The sequence below is a fragment of the Sorex fumeus genome, unplaced genomic scaffold, assembly GCF_029834395.1.
Source record: "Sorex fumeus unplaced genomic scaffold, SorFum_2.1 ptg000020l, whole genome shotgun sequence".
In the NCBI taxonomy this organism is placed as follows: Eukaryota; Metazoa; Chordata; class Mammalia; order Eulipotyphla; family Soricidae; genus Sorex; species Sorex fumeus.
This window is the reverse complement of record NW_026606077.1, coordinates 20,805,371-20,828,215: the sequence shown is the minus strand read 5'-3', so window position 1 is coordinate 20,828,215 and position 22,845 is coordinate 20,805,371. Positions and strand designations below refer to the sequence as shown.

General features: G+C 44.1%; 1 protein-coding gene across 1 annotated transcript in view; it reads right to left on the bottom strand.

Annotated features, from left to right (window-relative positions):
• Nucleotides 1-4,052: 4,052 nt before the first annotated feature.
• The window catches only part of AMPH (amphiphysin), a 262,010-nt gene continuing 243,217 nt past the window's right edge, over nt 4,053-22,845 (bottom strand). The window contains exons 18-21 of the mRNA XM_056113455.1: nt 14,860-15,054; nt 12,684-12,854; nt 11,265-11,366; nt 4,053-4,266 (exon numbers count right to left, since the gene is read on the bottom strand). Coding sequence (XP_055969430.1) covers nt 4,159-4,266; nt 11,265-11,366; nt 12,684-12,854; nt 14,860-15,054 — 576 coding nt within the window. The 3' untranslated portion in view covers nt 4,053-4,158. The remainder of the gene's footprint in view (nt 4,267-11,264; nt 11,367-12,683; nt 12,855-14,859; nt 15,055-22,845) is intronic.

Below are 22,845 nucleotides of genomic sequence, written 5' to 3'. Positions count from 1 at the left end.
ACAGGAGCAGTAACATTTTTACAAGGTGCAAATAAATAATTTGTGGAATCAGTGATGGAGGGAAACTAAGAAGGGATGAGGGAGCTCAGGAAGCAAGAATCAAGGGTCTGTCTTGATAGGGATGTGGACATTCCCAGGACTGTTGGAAGGCCTACCACACAAGGCTCCATGTAGGAACATAAGAAACAAAGGAAGCTTATGACCTGGAAAAGGGAGTACCAGGTGTGCAAGCTCGGGGCTCTAAGGAGCAACCCCTCCAGGGCACACTGTGACAGAAAAATGCCCGAGTGAACACAAGATCCCAGTGTGTAGGGACTGACATGCAGCAAGAACCTGACAACTGCTGAGTGCATAAAGGAACATGTGGGGTTGGAAGGAGTTGTCAGGAACTCCAAGGACCAAGAGTGGGATATAGTGTGAGGGAGAGAATTTAATAGTGCAAAACAGCCAAACCCACTCCAGAACCGAGTTACCAGAGAGAAGAAAATTAGTAAGGTTCACAGAGAAGGAGGAGTCAGACAGCTTGGAAAACTGGGAGAATTTGGAGAAACTTTAGACCTGCATTATGGTTATCCTGTGCAGCACCAGGTAAAGACCAGCCTGACCGCTGGTCATAGCCTGACCAGGGCACACCCAAGGTTTGAGAAACTATTCATGAAAGCAAAAACAATATGATTACATGGGAGTAATAGCCCATTCCAAGGGGGTTGGAAGTCATTGCTCATGGCAGGGGATACTGCCTTTTCTAGGTTCAAAGGTCTGTATGGAAATAAAGACCCAGTACCATGATGCTACTATAAATTTACCTGAACTTACTTGTTTTCCTAAAATCCAATGGATTCCCAGTCCCCATGATCTCGGGTTTAGTACTCAGGTTGTCTTGTACACTGGATCGCTCCTGTGCTTATCCCCCTTCTGAACCTTTACCAGGTGACTGCACCCTTCGAACGTGAAAAATGCTTCCTTATCCGTCTAACACAGATACCCACGTGGTGGCGAGAACCTTGCTCATTCTCTGTCACGTGGCTGATCACCCTCCTTTGTCAGTAACTATTAAATTGTATCCTAGTGCCCCGCTCTCCAAAGTCCTACCTGTGACTAGCGAGTGGCATTTGGAATATCCTGTGGAAGAGCGTGTCCTAGTGGGAAGAGTCAGACAGCATAGTGCACGGAGACTGTCCCACTTCAAGGACCCTAGCTAAACTGAGATGCTCCTAAAAAGTCAAAACCTCAGAGGGCACTGCTTGGCAATTTCATCCATATTGCTGAAGATTAATATGAGAGTCTATCCATGGTATCAGCAGCAATGAGAGCTACAAATGCTGAGTAAGAAACACAGTTTTCTCTGTATGATTCGTATCTGAAAGGCCCTTTGAGCTAGTATCACTGAGTTTGTAAGAATTTTAGACACAAGGATAAGTCTCAGATAAGGCATCCCCTACTAAGGCCTCGTTATAATCACAGTTAGGAATCTGCCAGTACGTGGTGAGGTGGTGTGCTGCGATAAGCTGATGAATGAGAGCATGAATTCGACTGAGAAAGTGAAGTCTAGAGAACTGTCTGAAAGTGCCTGAATCTGCAACAGAATGTTCATTTCAGATCCAGAGATGTTTTTGGAGAATACCACTGTCCCATCCCCCACCCCCTCATCTTAATTTTCAGTGATTTGCAAAATCTTGGATCAGGAAAACTCCTGCAACTAAACACCAGGTTACTTTTACTTGGCGTTACAGAAAGGAGTGCAAACATCACCAACCAAGGCAAAGTAGTTCATGGAAATAACATCTCAGAAGACCTTGTTACAGGAGTGGCCTAGCCTTACTTAGGAACTATGTCCTGCCAAACTGGACACTTCAAGGGCCACTAAGAGGAAAAGTGTGAGAGGAACACAGATGGTGCAGAGATGATCCTTATGGAATACTGGGTGCGTTTTATTTTAAGAACTCATTTTCCAGTCTCAGGTTTCAATCTCTTGTGTATCTATCCTCAGGAGTGGCTTTCTAGTACAAACCTTACACTGCTGTGTTTTTTTATGCACTGAATTGAGTTATGCAACTGGGCATTGATATGCTATTGTCTTGCACAAAAATGGTGAGAGTCCAGCTTCCTTGTAAATTAGCCCCTGGAAAACTTGGGTCAATGAATCCATTTTCCTATCAAAACTTAAACATCAAAAGGAGAGAGAGAACACAGGGGATTGCCCTGCCACAGAGACAGGGGGGGATGGGGGGATGGGGGTGGGGGGATATTATCCATGGTGGTGGAAAATGGGCACTGGTGGAGGGATGGGTATCTGATCATTGTATAATCGAAACCCAAGCACAAAAAATTGTAAATCTACAACTGCAAAAAAAAAAAGAAACAAAAAAATATATATATATTACTTAAATAAAAGTAATCACCAAAAATAAAAAAAAGAACCCTAAAAAAAAAAAAACTTAAACATCAAAGTCACTAATCCTCTAAGAGAATCCAAACCTTGCACCACAAGTCTAAGAAGGCTTGTTCTTGATCATCTTAGGGGACAAGGATTCTATTAGCAGAAAAGATTCTAAATCACATGAGATGTTTGATTTTAAGAATTCTCTAAACAACGGCTCGCTGAATTGGTTTTCTTTCTCCCATTCCATCTGATCTATTTATTTTATGTGCCTAGGAACATAAACATGTCAAAAAAGAAAAGTGGAAAAAATGAGACTGGTGTGAGAAGAAATTGCTGATCATGAAAGTCGTCAGTTTTGGTGAAACGCAGATGGGCCAGCCCAAGCCACCATGCTGAGAGGCCCCCATCTGCAGTGGCTATTTGTGCCCAGTGAATGCTGGGCAGCAGGGATCGAGTGGCCTGCAATGAGGGGATGAAGGGACTGGGGCGAGGTGTGGAGTGGGCAGCACAGCCCAGAGGCACAAGCATATTTATAAACAGACAACAGCTCCGACATCAACTGTTTCAGCCGTACAACTGAAGCAATCACTCCAAAACAAAGGACTCGTGAGAAGGAACTGGGTAACTGCTGAAGATCACCAAGGATTTATTGGATGACACAGCACTGAAAACATGATCGTTACAGATGATCTGTGGATACAGCATACAGCAGCTATTCATTTGAGGATGATCTGTGAAGATGAGTTGCATAAATATAAAGAGGTGGAAATAAATAGGATTTTTTAAGTGTTCTTTTGGGGTGGATTTAGAAGCCACATAATCTCAGGTCAATCTCAGGATGGCAGCAGTTAAGACTTCTTAGCTGCCCATTCTAAGTTGCCTACAGGGGCCAGACTTGTAGATAACGGGCTCTGCTTTCTCCGAGGGGGTGTAGGGTCAGCTCTGACATGCTATGTGTCACCGCATCCTGAAAAAATGCACGTTACAAACACAGATACTGTTGACTGTTTTGGCAATCAGATGGTTGGTTTTGCCCTGAGGCAAACCTGCAACTGTAATGCCAGACAGAGTAAGAGCAATGCATGTACCAATGACACTGAGAGGCAAAGAGCTACCACGGAAAGGAAAGGAAGCAGCTATGTGTATGCTGTTCAGTACATACACAAATCCAGGTGTGATGGGAAACAGTGTGACTGTTCATAGAGAGAGAGAAAGAGAAAGATGTGTCTGAAAGAACATTGAAAACTTTTGCAGCAAATTTACTTTTAAACACAGTAAACTGGAGAGAGAGAGAAAGAGAGAGAGAGAGAGAGAGAGAGAGAGAGAGAGAGAGAGAGAGAGAGAGAGAGAGAGAGAGAGCACGTGCTCACACCTGTGCTAGGGAAAAAAATAATCTCACACTATAGGGTAATTCATCACATCTTCTGCAGGGCAGCCACTCAATACCAGACACTTGGTGCAGAGGATTAAGGTTCTGGTCTGGAGAAAGCAACCTTGGAACTGGCAGGAGGGCATCAAGTACACAAGTCTCCACTGCTTGGACAAAGCACAAACGAACCTTTTATCAGTAATATGAGAATCAGTTGAGGAACTTTGTTTTCGTCACTTTTGTCTCTTAAGAGTTTTTGCACACATGCCCCACGGATATGCCGTAACCAGCTTGGCCACGGCATCAGTCTGTCCATCACCAAGAGTGTAATAACAAAAGTGAGCTCTTCCAGTTCCACACAGGTTTAAGAACCCAGGAAGCAGGCTACTCTGGCAATACTGGGGGCTTAATCCAGGCGCCGGGTGAAGTTCTCTGGAAAGAGGCCTTTGTAGGTGGCAAGATCTCGGTACTGAAGCCAGTCTGACTCCTTCACTCCCACCAGCCAGCCTGCATCCTGCAAAACAGACAAAGGGTTCTCAGAGGTCAGTGGAACACTGCAGGGAACTGCACCGAGCACTCGTGGGTCAGGAGCTCAGCCCACACCCAAGTCCCATGGCAAGATGCCACATGGACTGTACACGGCACTCAAGGCCAGTGGGGAGAGTATCCCCAGTGAAATGCTAGTTTGACAGTGAAGGAATAAACATTTTAGGTTATTTTTTCACATATAATAGAGGCTTAACGTTAACATTATAATTTTAGTGGGACGGGAGACAGTACAGTGGGCAGGGCACTAGCCTTGCATTTGGCCAACCTAGGTTTCATCTCCAGCATCCCACATGGTTCCCTGAGCACTGGCAGGAGTGAGCCCTGAGTGCAGAGTCAGGAGTCACTCCTGAGTAGAGCCAGGTATGGAGCCCCCCCGTCCCCAAAAGAAAACTCCAATAATTTCATATAAAGTATAATTAATGGATGCTAACTAGATTATGACATGAGGAGAAAAGAAGAACCACGGCCAGGGACATGTGGGAAGGGCATCCTCAGGGAAAGGCCCTGTCTCGTGGAACAAAGGCTCGAGGACCGCTGAGGAGGACACAGAGCTGACAGGCCATGGGGGGAGGGGAACCTTCTGTATTCCACCCAGAACCACCTGGAGACACTCTGGCTCCTGTCACTCCACTGGAATAAACTACCAGATATAAGGCTTATAAAATGCCAGCCAATGTGTCACTGGTGCTGCTGCCGAGCTTGCTGCTGCTCCGCATCTGCTCTTCAAGTTTATATAAACCGCACGCTGGCTTGAAGCCAGGCCACCTTGCTGAAGTGTTCAGTTCTTTATAAAGCATTCATCCTAGACAATCTATCGATTGTTTAGGATCCATGAAGATGCGCCTATATAGGAGAGCCATTGTAAATGTAAATGTAAAGGCCCTCCCGTTGATCATCGATTTGCTCAAGCGGGCCCAGTAACGTCTCCATTGGAGACTTTGTTGTTACTGTGTCTGGCATATCGAATACTCTCGGTAGCTTGCCGGGCTCTCCGAGAGGGGCGGAGGAATCGAACTCGGGTCGGCCATGTTGGCTGCTTGTAAGGCGAACGCCCTACTGCTGTGCTATCGCTCCAGCCCAATATAAAACTAAAACAAGGTGACAGGTGCACTAGAGAACTGTCCCTTATGGCAGCACAGCATCGGAGATAGACAGGAACTGACAAACAGCCGCTGCCTGCTCCTGAGACAAAGATAAGCAGGTGGGGGTGGGGTGGGGGGTGGACCTGAGTGAGGGCAAATGGGAAACACACAGACTGGGATGCAAAATTAGTGGGGAGGGGCCATCTTTTTAAAGTCAACTGGCCCAGGAAATCTCTTTCCACTAAAAGAGATTAGAGACTTTACTCTCCAAGTAAGGATGAACAATGGCCAGATTTAATCGGAACCAACCCCCAGTACAGCTCAAGTACATCAGATAAAATGAGGTCTCAAAAATTAAATAAGGAAACTGAATACATTCCCTTTTGATATAATCTAAGCCTATAAATTGATGCTACTATGTAGACAAGAAATACAAGCATTTAGACAGTCCAATTTTCAATGGCAGGAAAATATCACTGAGAAAATAATGAATCAACAAAACAACTCAGAATATCCTCACCGATGAGAAAAAATGTCGTCTTTAAAATTATGATATTACATATTTGAAGGACAAAGTTATACTTAAAATTAAAGGTGGTACAAAATATTTTATAAACCTCTAGTAAGATTATAAAACTTCATCCCCCCCAGAAGTGTCGATATTTGACTTTGTTTATAGTGAATGAGAGTCTAATAGAACCAAGTAGAATTACATGTTTAAAATTTTTTCAGAGAAAGGAAAAATAAGTAACAGACACAAAACCCATAACGATGGCATCCTGCAATATTATATACAGAGTAAAGTGGGAATATTAGCTAATACCAATCGTTAGCTAGGAAATCTAGAATATCAAAATTTAACTCCTTAAGCCATATGGCAGACTAAAGATTCCCAGTTTTGGTAATGGCAAAGTAGATTGTATGAGATAAATACTTCTTCACAGAACATTTCCTAAGCATGAAAATAGTCATATTTACAAAAATCACAATATGCACATATTCACATAAACAACTCGTTAAATAAAGGACTATGTCTTATAAAACATTCTATACAAAAGTTTATTTAATGGCACTGTCATGAATGATGAGGTTGGACATATGTGGCAGCATCCTGGGAGCACTCAGTGCTCCACAGAAAGTTATCAGGGAATGCTGAGACTCTGACGTAGAGAAGTGCTCTGGGGAAAACAGGAGCTGCTATGGCACTGATCCTCTCCGCAAGGACTGTCCTCATCTGTGGCAGAGATTCGGAGGATGAAGGGGAGCTTCAGGATAGCTCTAGCTTACAGGTGTCATCTTGACAAAGAAGGTGCCAAGGGTGGGGGAGTCCCCTGTCACACAGAGAAGCGTCCTGAAAGTCCCCTTCCCACGTCATCAGTGCAGAGGGCTCTGCCGGGCTTCCGGAGGAAACTGCAGGAGACCAAATGCCTGGGACTCAAGCACTGCCAAGAGGGGAAGAAGGGTAGAAAGTCTGGATCCCACCAGTTTACGAGACTGGATTAAACCTCTCCAGTTTCTCTACAGAAGCACCAGACAGGCTACAGCTCTGAGGTACGGCCCAAGAAAAAGAACTGGCCCAGAGTAAAAACAAAACTGAAACAGACCCACAGTATATAAAACATATACGAAAATACGTAAGACAAATATTCATGAATTCAAGATAACTATGCACAATTTAAATGCTTCTTAGAAAAAATTGATTTCTGAGACAGAAAATATAATTCAGACACTTTACAATGGATTGCAAATCTACATATTCACTGTGTACGTATGTATCATGGGGGAAAGGGGAGGTACTATCTATGAGGAGAAAAAAATGGGGAAGTATGACTCAAAGATTAAAGAAAATGAACAGAAATGTGTCCTGAGATGATCCATAAATTCTTAGTATGAAATTTAAAGCAGCTAAATAAATATCTTCGTTTACTTAAATCCAAAGATAGAAATGATCAGAAAGGCAAAGAAGTGGTAGCTATTTAAATGAATCATATGGAAATAAAATCATGTGAAGGAACAGTACCTGGGATATAAAAGTCACTGGCTAAGCCTGACAACTATTCAAGTAGAGAGCACCTCTACTGAACACAGAGCAGCAGAAATCATCTGCCCTGAGTACCAGAGTAAGAACCATTACACAGAAAAGAGCAGTCCTAGACTGCAAGATGCCTGACGTATGTACAACTGGAAGTGGGGGAAAAGAAGAGGATGACTTTCCAGGACAGCCAGGCCTTCAGATGTGGGCTGGTAGCTGGTCCAGGCCTGAGGTGCTCATGCACATCCATCAAAGGGCTAACCCTAAACACAAAAAATTTGAAAAAATAAATGCAAAACTAAGCATTGAAGAGGAACTGATGAGAACTAGAAAAATGTTCTTCCAGCAGTCAGGAAGTATGGCTGAATGCTGAGGGAACAGAAAATAATGAGATGCCTCTCAGCAGCAGAGAAAAGGCGTGATGCAAGGAATTATTAGACAAAGGGAAAACGAAAGTAAATGTGATGAGTCCTTCAAAGAGCTCCTCTTTCTTTGTTTGGGATTTTGAGCCACAGTGGTAGCTCAGGGCCCACATTGCTCCCGGCTGTGCTCAGGGACAGCCAAGCACGGGCTCCGTCTCCCCATTCTCCCTCCACTCAGGGATAGCAGAGCGTGGGCTCTGTCTGCCCGCTCTCCATGCAGGGAACAATTTGGGCCTGCCTGACATGCTCTACCAAAGAAGCTGCTTTTGCATTCATCTGTAAATGCATTTCATTACTTCCTTCCATCTCTTTATTTTTCCTTTAACTTGATCGTTTCATCTTCTTTTGCTGAAAGCATAGAAACTGAAACTAATAAATGCAAAATACTTTTTTACATACTCGGTGGAAAATTTGCACCTCATTATTAATAAGTATATTCTTATAATTTAAATAATGATGAACACTATTAATCATTTTAATTTTATTTTATTATGAAAAGGTATTTTTGTTTGTTTGAGCCAATACCTGACTCCTTTGAGAAATGCATCAGTAAGACAGCTATAGACACGAATGCGGAACTCCAGAAGCTCGAGGTACAGTTGTAGATTTACAATTTTTTGTGCTTGGGTTTGATTATACGATGATCAGATACCCGTCCCTCCACCAGTGCCCATTTTCCACCACCATGGATAATATCCCCCCCACCCCTATCCCCCCATTCCCCCCTGCCTCTGTGGCAGGGCAATTCTCTGTGTTCTCTCTCTCCTTTTGGGTGTTGTGGTCTGCAAAAGAGGCATTGAGTGGCAAACATGTTCAGTCCATAGTCCACTTCCGACATGCATCTCCCCTCCTGGGAGGATCCTCCAAACACCCTTTATTTGGTGTTCCCTTCTCTATCTGAGCTGCCCTTTCCTCTAGAATGCCCAACTGGCCACTAAGCTATGGAGTAATCCTCCTGGTGCTGATCTCAGCTATTCTTGGGTATTAATCTCATATTTTGTTACTTTATATCCCCCAGATGAATGCAATCTTTCTATGTCTATCCCTCTCTTTCTGACTCATTTCGCTTAGCATGATACTTTCCATGTTGTACCACTTGTATGTAAATTTCATGACTTCATCTTTTCTAACAGCTACATAGTACTCCATTGTGTAGATGTACCAAAGTTTCTTTAACCAGTCATCTGTTCTTGGGCATTCAGGTTTCTTCCAGTTTCTGGCTATTGTAAAGAGTGCTGCAATGAACAAACAAGTGCAGATATCACTTCGACTATACATTTTTGCCTCTCTGGGATATATTCCCAGGAGTGGTATTGCTGGGTCAAATGGGAGCTCAATTTCTAATTTTTTGAGAATCGTCCATACTGTTTTCCAGAAGGGCTGAACCAGTGGACATTCCCACCAACAGTGAAGGAGTGTCCCTTTCTCGCCACATCCACGCCAGCATCGGTTGCTTTTGTTCTTTTGAATGTGGGCCAGTCTCTGAGGTGTGAGATGGTATCTCATTGTGGTTTTGATCTGCATCTCCCTGATGATTAATGATGTAGAGCATTTTCTCATGTGCTTTTTTGCCATTCGGATTTCTTCTTTGAGAAAGTTTCTGTTCATTTCATTGCCCCATTTTTGGATGGGGTTGGATGTTTTCTTCTTGTGGAGTTTAACCAGTATTTTGTATATCCTGGATATCAACCCCTTGTCAGATGTGTATTCGGTGAATATCCTTTCCCATTCTGTAGACTATCTTTGTATTTTGGTCACTGTTTCTTTGGAGGTGCAGAAGCTTCTTAGTTTAAGATAGTCCCATTTATCTATCTCTATTTTCACTTGCTCAGACAGTGGCGTGGCATCTTTGAAGATACCATTAGCTTCAATGTCATGGAGGGTTTTGCCAACTTTGTCTTCAATGTACCTTATGGTTTCTGGTCTGATGTTGAGGTCTTTAACCCATTTTGATCTTACTTTTGTACATGGTGTTAGGCAGAGTTCTGAGCCCATTTTTTTTTTGCATGTAGCCGTCCAGTGATGCCAGCACAATTTGTTAAAGAGGCTTTCCTTACTCCACTTCACATTACTTGCACCTTTATCAAAGATTAGATGATCATATGATTGAGGGGACATGTCAGTGTATTCAACCCTGTTCCATTGGTCTGCAGTTCTGCCTTTGTTCCAGTACCATGCTGTTTTAATTATTACTGCTTTGTAGTACAGTTTGAAGTTCGGGAGGTTGATTCCTCCCATTTTCTTTTTCCCAAGAATTGCTTTAGCTATTCGTGGGGGCTTATTGTTCCATATAAATTTCAGGAGTGTTTGCTCCATTTCTTTGAAGAATGTCATGGGTATCCTTATAGGCATTGCATTGAATTTATGCAATGCTTTCGGTAGTATTGCCATTTTGACAATGTTAAGTCTCCCGACCCATGAGCAGGGGATATCTTTCCATTTCCTCATGTCCTCTTTTATTTCCTGAAGTAGCGTTTTGTAGTTTTCTTTGTACAGGTCCTTTACTTCCTTAGTTAAGCTGATTCCTAAGTACTTGATTTTCTGGGGCACAATTGTGAACGGGATTGTTTTTTTCATGTTGCTTTCTTCTCTCTCACTGTTTGCATATAGGAAAGCCATGGACTTTTGGGTACTGATTTTATAGCCTGCAACTTTACTATACGAGTCTATTGTTTCTAGGAGTTTTTTGGTGGAGGTTATTGGGTTCTCTAAGTATAGTATCATATCATCTGCGAATAGTGGGAGCTTGATTTCTTCCTTTCCTACCTGAATGCCCTTAATATCTTTTTCTTGCCTAATCGCTATTGCAAGTACTTCCAGTACTATATTGAACAGCAGTGGAGAGAGTGGGCATCCTTGTCTCGTCCCTGATCTTAGAGGGAAGGCTCTCAGCTTTTCCCCATTGAGGATGATGCTTGCTGTAGGCTTGTGGTAGATGGCAGAAGCTCTTTTTTAAGGAGGTCCGGCTCAAAAGTCTCCTTGAGAATCTTATGGAAATTATAACTTCTTCTCAAGAAAAATACGCTAATAAATCTATTTACACATATTTTATACTACTTCAGGATTTTCTCAAATCCTATGAAGAACAACATACAAGGAATTCTTGGTATCTTGACATCGTCCCATGAGGCTTAGAGGTGATTTTTTAAAAAACCTTTTTAAGATTGAGTCTGTTGTGGAGACTGCTAACTGTATCATTCACTGGCTTATGCAAAATGCATTCACAGGTAACCCACACACCCATCACGATACCAAGTGAGGTAAGAGCATCCTAAAAGAGGAGTAGGGCATTCTGGCAGGTCAGGAAGAAGCCTGCAACCCCCCTCAGAGCCTCCACGCAGCATCTCAGAAAACAGAAACATTTCCAGAAGTCATTTGTCAGCCGGAAACTCCTAAGAGCCCAGCACCTTCCACGCCTGTCCTTTACCTGGTCAGCTTCCGAGTCCGAGGGCACCACCAACACCACATCACCCCTCTGCAGGTTAAGCTCATCGGAATTTGCTGCCTCAAAATCATGCAGTGTTTCCACCTGCGAAAGATTGCAGAAGAACAGGCTCATTTCAAAAGAAAAAGGGGCATGAACATAAAAATATTCCAACCAGATTATCAACTGAGACTCCGAGGAAAGACACACAGGCTCAGATCACACAACAGGTAGGAGAAGGCCCCCCGGACAGAGAAAGGCCTTTCCTCTGTTTACATAAAACACCAGATTCTGACACAGCCCCACTAAGACTGATGCCACTAATACTGGGTGTGTATTTTGTTTGGCAACAACTGTAGCACTGTAGCACTGTCCTCCCGTTGTTCCATCAATTTGCTTGAGCGGGCCCAGTAATGTCTCCATTGTGACAACTGTTACCGTGTTTGGCATATTGAATACATCACAGGTAGCTTGCCAGGCTTTGCCATGCGGGCGAGATACTCTCAGAAGCTTGCCGGGCTCTCCGAGAGGGGCGGGGGAACCCAACCCGGCTCGGCCAGGCAGACCGCACACAAGGCAAAAGCCTTACTTTTGCTGTCGCTCCAGAGAAGTTGTTAATTCTAATTCTTAGAGGATTTTTTGGTTAGGAAATTGCTGTTTTATTCTGATACTTTATTTTTATGTTTCTAAACCAGAACTAAAAATGCCCACTGAATAGTTCCTCTGAACAAAAATTCATAACTGGTAAAATTGGTATTTTTAGGTTATTAAAAAAACTATTGAATTTTAGCCATTACTTTTTAAATCAACTTCATTCCTTATCATAGCCTTTAAACCATGCCAATCTCCTACTTTCTTTCCCTTTTTCCCCCCAAGAAAATATATCTCACCTGGATCACTGCCAAAATCTATGGTATACAGCACACCAATTTGAGGTACACGTCACAGTATGACCATACTGCATGCCTTTGTATTATTATTTCTTTAATTGTTTGAAAAATTAAGTCCTGGTCCTTAGCAAATTTGAGGACTATAATAAAATATTGTCTGTATTCATTATTTTGTGTTTTACTTCTCTAGGGCTTAATTAGTGCGTCTTCCAAGTTCGTTGCCTTAAAAATAAGCTGCCCTGTCTCTTTACCCCTCTTTCCTGTCACAGGAAGATTTCTTAAAATCTGATTAAAAAGGAAATTGGGGCCCAGTGCGACAGTCTAGCAGCAGGGGAAACCACTTCTCATGGCCTTCTTTGGCAAAGACCACACGGGGTTTCTGGCTCAGAATGTCTCAAGGGAAAGCAGCACAGACAGTCCATTTACTGCCACAACACCAGAGCCAAACACGGGAGACCCTAATTTCAAGTCAGAAGACCTCAGGGCAGTGGAGGGCCAAGTGGCAGGCAGATAAAAGGAGGCAAGCGAGGACCTTGTAGAGGAAGCCCGGCGGCAGGTCTTGCAGGGCCTGGCCCGCAGCGAGGCCGGGTGCGGGCTGGTCCGAGGCGTCGCTGGGGAGGGCCGTCCCTGCGGGCGCGTCGTGCTCTCCATCCCCTTCATTATTGGAGGCAGGCTCGATGACCACGGAGGGGATGACCTTCTCCTGCGGGAAGGACAGCGCGCTGGGTGGGGCAGGGCTGGGAGGGAGACTCCTGCTCCTCAGACTCGGCCACGCCCCCTCTGGCCTTTGATGCCAGCGGGCCCCATCGCCTCCCACCTTAAGCCCCGTCCTGACAGTGCCCCGAGACAAGGGCCTACGGTGCGGTAATCTCCAGGTGCTTGGCCAGTCAGGCAGTCTGGGAAGAGTGAGGGAACCGGGGACCCCGAAGGGGGTGAGTCGCAGGTCGGGGACCCACCCAAAAAAGATGTGGAGGGGGTCCCAGCACAGTCTCACACTGACAGCGACCCAAATCTTGGCTGGCTGGGCACATTTGCTTGCTTGAAGCTGACACTTCACCTGTACGACCTTTGCACCCAGGGCAGCAGGGGCCGCCTGACACCCTGATGGCAGTCCGACTCCGTCCTTAATTGGATTAACACCTGCCCTGCCTTGCTGGTGTCACTGGGCACCCACAGCATTGAAGGGGCTCCAGTCGGCTGCATTCTAGAGTCAAAGTAAAACCAAAGAACCCAGACCTTGCTGCTACTCCTTTTTCTCTTTCCAATCTTTTGTTAAGGCACCATGAATTATAAATTTATTCATAGTTGGGGCTTTTGACACACAATGGCCCATCAGAGACCCTCCCACCAGTGTCTGCTACCCTCGCCCAGTCCCTCCCTGACCTACTCCCTACCCCGACCACAGCCCCAGTCTGCCATCTGACAGGCACCTTCTAAATCTGGTTATTAAAAATTGGGGCCTGTGATTTCAGTGTTGCGCTCTCTGGTTTGGGTGTTTAGGGTTGTCACTCTCTCTGACACCACCCAAGTATCTGAGTGCCCTTGACCCCTGCTCCTGCGACTTCTCGTCTGTCTCCTCTCCCCTTTCACTCTGTTTCTTCCCTTCTCTTCCTAAACTCTGGGGCCAGGGTAATCCGGGCATCCCCCCACCATTTGAACCACTGTATTTCCTCAACAGTCACTTCTACTTTTTAATAAAGATCAGTAAGTTTCCTGGCATGATGGAAGTCTGGAGACATGTTTGCCTTTGGGATCAAATTCTGTACTTCTTCAGGTACTAATTGACACGAGTATGTCTATTCTCCAATTTGGAGAAAATGATACACTCTTTTAATACATACAACAATACAGACAAAAAAGCTCTGGGCACCGTGACCAGAAAATTTAATGAAAAAAGTAATAAAGTGCTCTCCAAACACTCCTGGTACCAGCTCTTTTAAAAGTGATAATTCAATTTTAAACTGGAAGGAACACCAGAGATATTTTTGGAAATTTATTATGTGTCAAGGAATCATGAAAAAGGATAGCTTGATGTTATCAAGCCCACCCCAGCTTCCTAAATTGTGCCTGCCCACCGCCCCCAAAGGGGCTGAGGGAAGGAAACGCTTCAGGGGAGCTGCCCAAGTGTCTCCCTGGGTTTGAGGCTGCAGTCAGAGCTATGTGGATGGTCACCTCCAAACACTCCTCCACTGAAGAAGTACAGAACAGGTGCCAACCCCAACTTCCATTCTGTATTCAGTGACATTTTCCTTTGGAAAGACCAACTCAGAGATGGGATTTTGGTGATCAAAATTTAACAGGAAATTTAATAATAACAGGGCTGATGGTAATCATCACCATAGGAAAGTTCTGGCCATCATATGACTGGATGGACGATACTGGCCTCTCACCCTGACCCTGCTCTGGCCTAAGTCTCTTCAAGCCACTTCTCACTTAGCCCACACCGCAACTGTGTTATTTCCTCCCTTTCTCCTCCCTCCCATCCTGCTTCTTTGCCAGTGCTTCATTTCTTTTCTCCATCATTTCTCTCTCCCTCTTGGGCGCGCCTGCCCAGTCTATGACAGTGCTGGCCGAGCGGACTGTCCTGAGACACTTCTCTGGGCCAGTACAGTGCCACCTTCCCACTCCTGAGGGGTTGTCCCCCAACACCTGACTGAGCTCCAACCTGCCCTTTGTCTGTGGAGCCTCCATTCCCCGGGAACACTCACCTGGGGTGTGGCGGCCTCTGTTTCTTCTGGCTGAGGCTGCTCGCTCTCTCCGGCCTCTGTGGTGTCCGTCTCGGCCTTAGTCTCCTCTAACCTTGCCTCTTCCTCAGCGGGCACAGCTGCCTTCCCTGGCTCGACCACACCCACGGGGGCTCCTTCTGCTGTGGCTGCCACATCAGCCTCCGTGCCAGGCGGGACCTGCAGGTCAGAAGCCGAATGGGCCTTGCGGGGGTCCTCCCAGGCCTCCTGAGGCCCAGGCTCCACCTGCCACCCTTCATGGCGAGCCAGCATGCGTCCCATTCAGAAACCTTCTTTGCAATGGGCAGAAACCCAGGACCCAGGCGGAGCAGAGGTGAAGCACCATCCATCTACTCAACCCTGCCCTCCCTCTGAGCGTCCGCTCAGCTGAGACCATTTCTGTGACAGTGGGACCTCTAAGGTATGTGAGGCCCATACGCGGCTGATTTCTGGGGCAGTAAAGGAGGTAGCAGAAAGGCCTCAGAGGGTACTTGAGTCCCAAGGTAAGAGGTTAGGCCTGATTCTCTCCGTGGTCATGAAAGAAACCATATAAAATCATCTTCATTACGTAAATTCAGAATTTTGCAAAACCTCATTTCATCATACATGTTAAAAAATTCAGAAGGAAGGTTTCAGGAATAAAGGTTCTCACACTTGTGGAAAAATACTAGGGAGTGTTCTCAATGACACCTCTTGAGGATAATTTTTTTTCTGACTGATTATGCGTTATAATAAAAATAAAATAAAAAGTTGGCACTCCTACTAGGTGTCTTAAAATAGAAAATAAATGAGGAATTTGTTTCTAGGGTGAAGCATAGTTTCAAAAGGGTATTTTCCATTTAAAATAAAAAATATTTTATTTGGTATTTAAAAGTAACAAAAATGAAATAAAGAGAATATAATTAGAAATTTAGCTATTGAACAATTCAGTTATGGAGCACATGTCTTGAATACGATTTGAGCACTCACTTGGCAGATCTGATTTGAGAGCTTCAAATAAGAAATATTGATTAAAAAGTAGAATAGTAGATTGCTCTTATATAAATAACCCAGAACACATATTTCAAAAATTGAACTTGCCATCTGACGTGATTAGCATTGGCTATTCATTTCTCTTTATCGAATAAATTCTACCCAGTTAGTTTGTCCTATTAAGTTACTAGAGTCTGAATGTTGCAGATATTAACTGTCAAACCCAGAACACTGCAGAGAGAGGATTGCAAAGCAGAAATCCCACGGGGGGGGGAGAGGGGGGCGAAAATGAGGTAAGCATGCAAGTCAGCGCTAGTGAGGGAGCCATTTTTTAAGAACATTTTTCTCCTAAGTCAAATTTCTTTTTACTTGCAAAAACAACTTGTGCTTAGAATCCATTTTTAAACAACATGTTTTACCTTGGTCATAAAAATAATGTTGACACTTTATTTCTACCTGAAATTCCTATTCCCAGAAATGCATTCCCCTTTCTTAGGTCAATCTGACGGTGAGGAATGAAGTCACGCACCATGACTGACTGATTTCTTTCTTTTCCTACCTGTCATTAAAGTGTTCATTAACATTCTCTTTCTATGTACAATTTACTGAAGTGAATTATAAACGTTGATTGCTACTGAAGTAGGATGACCAGTACATGGGGATTTATATTTTTGGTAAGTGACAGAAAATAAGAACACATTTAAGAATTTTAGAGAGAGGCCCTGGAAATGGCTCAAGGACAAGCCCACTGGCAAGTATGCAGAGCTGAGCTTCATCCCAGGGTCCCCCGGGGGCCACATGCAGTGCCTAGCTCTGCCCCGGCCAGGGCTGCAGTACCTGTAGGACACGTCTGCAGACACTGCAACAGACAAGAGACTGTGAGGTCTAGTGCGAGCATGACAACCACACGTGCAGCTAGTGCGTGAACGTGGTGACCACACGTGTGGCTAGTGTGTGAGCACAGCCACCATGCATGCAGCACTGGCCTTTGTCGGAGCAGACTGTGGCTGTGGTTCCTGCTCATCACAAGGGGAAAGCAGGGAAACAGGCTTACAAAAGTAACCACACAATGTTCAGAGAACAGCCTCACTTGTGAATCCATACTCGTCTGTACTGTCGAGGGAAGCTTTACTCAGGAGATAAACTAGGAGAGTTTTAGAATATTGAGCAAATGCTTACAGTTGGAAAAATGGACCGGATCCTTAAGGACCTAGAATTTTCTTACACCTCAGAAACCATATGTGAAGACAACACTCATGCAACAGATGTATGGGTCCGGATGTATGAAGGCAGTAACCCTGTCATGATTGTTACTTATTTATACCTATCACCTGTCAGTGTGGACACACAGACCAGTATATACAGAACACACATAACACCACAGAGACAAAACAGTGGTACCCAATAGGGTATTTGACAGCCCACTCCCCCACGCATATACGTTCCAAGCACACGCTAACAGTCCTGGAGCCAAACTGGTATATCACTAGAGGAGTATGTATTTCTGAGAAATACTTGTGTTTAACTCTCAGAAGTCTTTCTGAACTCTCTCTGTACACACCGAAGTTTCGTGATGAGTGCCTAATTTAATTCTCCCTCTCTCTATAATTATCAATCTGATGTGTCATGTTTTACTAGTACAAGATCCACGTGTTACTACTATCTTTCCTTTATTGTACTGTTAACAGGCAGGCAGTGAAGGCGAGAGCTGGCTGCAATGACGCTGGCCGCCAGCAGGAGGAAGGAAAGGGCAGTGAAGGCCAGAGCTGGCTGCAATGACGCTGGTCGCCAGCAGGAGGAAGCCAAGGGCAGTGAAGGCGAGGGCTGGCTGCAATGACGCTGGCCACCAGTAGGAGGAAGCCAAGGGTAGTGAAGGCTAGAGCTGGCTGCAATGACGCTAGCCGCCGGCAGGAGGAAGCAAAGGGCTCTCCCTGTCTGACGTCCACACATCTTGCAGCAGCTGAAACTCTGTAGCTCCGGCACACCAACAATTTACAAGATTTATGTCCCCGAAAAGGAAGGGAGCAATGTAAAAATGGCAATGAAAATCATGGAAAACAAAACTCATCAAGATACTGGAACTGGCAAGGGAATTGGCACTTCAGCTACCAAGAGGAACAGTCAGATCATCACTTGCAGAAGGAAAAAAAAAAGGGGTGCTTCTCCATTCTTCTCTTACTCAAGCAGCAACAAATTCATGTTTCTATAGGAAAATTAGCAGTGATACTGTAGCGCTTAGAACATACCTATAGGCATCCCCAGTCTGGTTTAAGAGGGTGCTGTAGGACAACGCCCCTTGTGGACCCTCCTTACTAAGATTTTTGCGTGCTTAAGGACCCTACGCGACTAATAAATTTTACTTTTTGGGTCACATCCAGCGATGCTCAGGGGTAACTCCTGGCTCTATGCTCAGAAATTACTCCTGGCGGTGCCCGGGGGGACTATATGAGATGCTGGATCGAATCTGGGTCGGCTGCATGCAAGCCCTACCCGCTGTACTGTTGCTCTAGCCCCCGACTAAGAAATTTTAAAAGGACTGCCTTTCATGGTCACTAACTGACAAAGAAGCTAAGAGCACAAAGTGGAAAAAAGACAGGGTCTTCAATAAATGCTGTTGGAAAAACGGGATAACCACATGTAAAAAGTAGGATCTGTATCTCACACCTTACACAAAAATCAACTCAAACTGGATCAAAAACCTTGAGATCAACCCTGAATAAAGTACACTGAAGAAAACATAGGCAGAACAAAATCCAAGTCCTAGAATTCAAATATATCTTCAACAATATGAGGCTATTGGAAAAAACTACAGAATTCAAAATTAAACAAATGGAAGTATGTCAAACTAAAAAGTTGCTCTATGGCAAAAGAAACAGGCTAAAACTAAAAGACAGTTAACTGAGCAGGGAAAAATATATATGCATTCAACATATCAGATAAAGGGTTGATGTCCAGGATCTAAAAAGTACTCACACCTCACGGGATGGGGGTGGAGCCGGCCCTTTTCTTCCTACCCCAACAAGACCCTGAGTCACTGCCAATAAACGACCTCTCTGGCTCCTGATCAAGCTGCTTAATAGTCATGATCCCAGAGACTCAAAAACAAATTTTAGAACCCAGTCTTTTTGGCAGAAATGTATCTGGACCCCGCACTAGGTTACTGTCGCCAGGCCATTCCCAGTGGGAAAGGGTGCTGTCCCTCCGCCTACTCCCCCTAGGCAGCTCAGTGGCCGCCATCCTCCAGAGGCCATTGGACAGTCAGGATTGGGCCTTCAGTGATGAGACACACTGGGCCTCACGGGATGCAGGTGGAGCCGGCCCTTTCCTCCTCGTCCCTTTCCTCCTCATCCCAATGAGACCCCAAGTCACCACCCATGAATGGCCTTTCTGGCTCCCGATCAAGCTGCTTAACGGCCATGATCCAAGAGACTCAGGAACAAATCTCGGAACCCAGCAGGTTTTGGCAGAAATCCCTCTATATTTAATTCTTAAAATTTCGAAATTTCAAAATCGCATGGCCACTACCGCAGCCATGCAACACCATGTGTTATTCATAGTAGCAATAGAGAACAACTTGTCTACTGATGCCTTTTCAGCAGATCTGAGAATTGGGGTAAAATCCCAAATGATAATGGTGGGTCTGGTGTCAAAATATTGAATGTAATCAAAGTAGAGAGAGAGTAATGTGGAAATCATCTGCCTCACAGGTGGGGGGAGGGTGTGGGAAGGAGGTATACTGGGGTTTTTGGTGGTGGAGAATGGGCACTGGTGAAGGTACAGGTGTTTCATTGTATGACCGAGACTTAAACCCGAAAGCTTTGTAACCGCTCTCATGGTGATTCAATAAATAAAATTGTAAAAAATGAAAAAAAAAGTAAGGGGGAGTTCATGCCCAATTCAATCTGCTGATCAGTGGCTGAATGAAAAGCAGTACTCCTACATATAAGTAAATAAATAAAAAGTACTCACAAAGATCAACAACAATAACAAAATCTACAAACCCCTTCAAAAGGAAGAGATAGGAAATGAACAGACACTTCTCTGAGGAAAACTAACGATGATCAAAGGACACATAAAAAATGCTCATCATCACTTATTTTCAGGGAAATTCAAATCAAAAGAACAATGAGGTACCATCTCACATCAGTGAGAATGGCACATTTGAAAAAATAGAACAATCTGTGTTGGGAGGGGGTGGAGTAAAGAGGAACCCTTATCCACAGCTGATGGGAATGTTATCTGGTTCAAAAAAGAAGGGAGAACTTTCAGTAAACTTAAAATTGAGCTGCCATCTGCCCCTGTGATTCCACTTTTAGGTATCTCCTCCAAAAGCAAAAACAAAAAAATGTTCACTGAAAGAATATATGCACACCATGATGTATTGCAGCATTCAGTACAGTAGCTAAGATTTGAATGGCCTGTCTCAACAATCTCTTTCATAAAGAAACATCGTAGGGGAATATCAAAGGTCCAATGGCAATAGAAATGAAGAGTATAAGAACTGATTTTCAGTAGGAAGTTTGGCACTGGGCCAGGTGTGAGGGGATAAGTTAGGGAAGGGAACACCAGGACAACGGGGGAGGGGAACAGGGTCTGCCCACAGGGGTAGGCTGGGAGGGCAGGAGGGAAGCTGGGGACATCGGTGGAGAGCAGTGGGCACTGGTGTTGGGACAATATATGCCTGAAACTTAATTATAAATATCTTTGTAACTTTGTAATTCATGATGATTCAACAAAATAAATTCTAGATTTTTAAAAATAACCAAAAAAAAAAGAAAAGAGTGCTACAGTGCTTGAGAGCAACCTAGATGTCCAAGATCAGTGGGTAATGACGATGAGGTCTATATACACACAGTGGAATACTATGCAGCTGTAAAATGGAATTATGAAATTCACAGCAACATGGACGGAAATGGAAGACATCATGTCAAATGAAGTAAGCCAAAACAAAAAGGATAAACGCAGGGTGATATCACTTACATGGGGTTACTGGGTGAGGGAGTGCAATGGCTTAAAGGGGAGATGTCTTGAACCCCCCTATCCCCAAGGAGGAAAAGGGCAGAGAAGGGGAAGGTGAGGAGAGATAGGTGAGAAGCAATGAGGGCCATGAGGCAAGGGGATTCAGGTACACTGGTGGCATTAGGGACTGACGGAAACTAAACATCCAGACCACAGTGCACAATACTGAAGTCATGAGACCCCAAACCTGAACAACCAGACTTAACAGCCGGGGGGTGTGAGGCCTGGGAGGGAGCCTGGGGCACTGAAGGAAGAGAGCTGACACTAATGGGGGTCACTTGGGAACATCGTGTTTCTAAATCGCAACTATAAATAACTTTGCACATCATGTGCTTGAATTAAAAACTAATTAAAAAGGAATGTCATTCCTATCACTTATACCTAAAGACTGAATTTTATCTGTTCTGAAAAAGAATTTCTCTCGTTACACAATATGGTGGTCAGTTTCATACTTAAAAATTTACTGGGAGCAGGGATGTTTTCAACATTTTTAGAGATTATGCATTCTTTACAAATGCTTTTGTATCGCTGCTTGCAAATATGCACTTCCAAACTTGAAATGAAGGTGCAAACACTGAGGGAAAGAATTTTGGGAGCAAAGGATGGCCACTACATATATGCCCACACATCTTTCTGCCTCTGGCGCTGTACCATGAGTCAATTTGGAATGGGTTCCCATTCTTATTTAAATATTCCTAGTATGTATGTACTGTGTGTACAATAGAATCAGCTAAAACGACAATGGAAAACCAGGAATTCATTTGCTAAGATAAGTGGGGGAGGATGTGGATCAGACTAAAAAAGTATCCAGGGCCATAATTATCCCTCTTTTCTATTTGTAGCTTTAGAAAAAGAAAACACGTATCTCATGCTCTACTTAGTACTATGAATGACATACCTGTGGAAAAACACAGTGACAAATGACTTGCTTTGTTGTGTTTTTATATGCTATCCAGGGTCTCCAGAGAGCTGAAGTTATTGAAAGTATATTAATGTTATTAAATTCTCTCGACTCTAAATTTGAAGAGGCACACCATTATCCTACCTTGTGCCAAAAATGTACAATATGGCAGCCAAATACATTTCCGGTGAAAAACATAGAATGAAAAAAGAGAGACTGACAAAAATCTCCCTGCTCTCAGGCACCTACTGTTCACTGTTATCCCCAAAGTCCACCAGCGTAAGCACCCTAAACATGGCCAGCTTGAACATTAGTCCCGCAAAAGTCACAGCATGCTTTTATTCTTTTCTTCTGTGTATCTTGGATTCAAATTTTTGTTTTGTGCTTAGTAAATCAACAGGGAAAGCCATACGAAGGGAAAACAAATAAAACTCATAGAAAAAGAAACACCAAAAAATATAAAACAGACAGAAATCAGAAGGCAAAATGATAGTAATTAAACCCCATATATCAATAATCAATCTCAAGGATGAAGAAAAGTACCTGAAACAGAGGCAGATGGGGGAGGGGTGTAAGGAAGGATATGGGGGATATTTGTAGTGGGAAATGTACACTGGTGGAGGGATGAGTGTTGGAACATTGTACGACTGAAACTCAATCATGAGAGCTTTGTAACTATCTCATGGTGATTTGATAAAAAATAAATAAAATAATAAAAAAAAAGTCACAGCATGGAGCCAGCTCCGAGAGCAAGCCGGGGGTCCTGGCTCATCTGTGCACCTCACCTGATTATCTCACCACATCCTTCTTTACTGGTTCCACGTCTCCTTGTAGGAAAAGCAAACATGGTGTTGGCATTTCTGGGAGTCCTTACAAACTCTCATTTCTGTGATTCAAAGTTCCTTGCAGTGAAAGGAAATGAATGCAGGAACACAATGACTGCAGTTGTGTCCTGCAAAGCAGGACAAGAAAACCCAGAAGACCGACAGAAACTAGTCAGGCCTCTAGGAGATGCAGGAGTCTGGGCAGAGGACAGCAACGGCTGCACATCCAGACCAGGAAGGGGAGGAGGGTGCAGG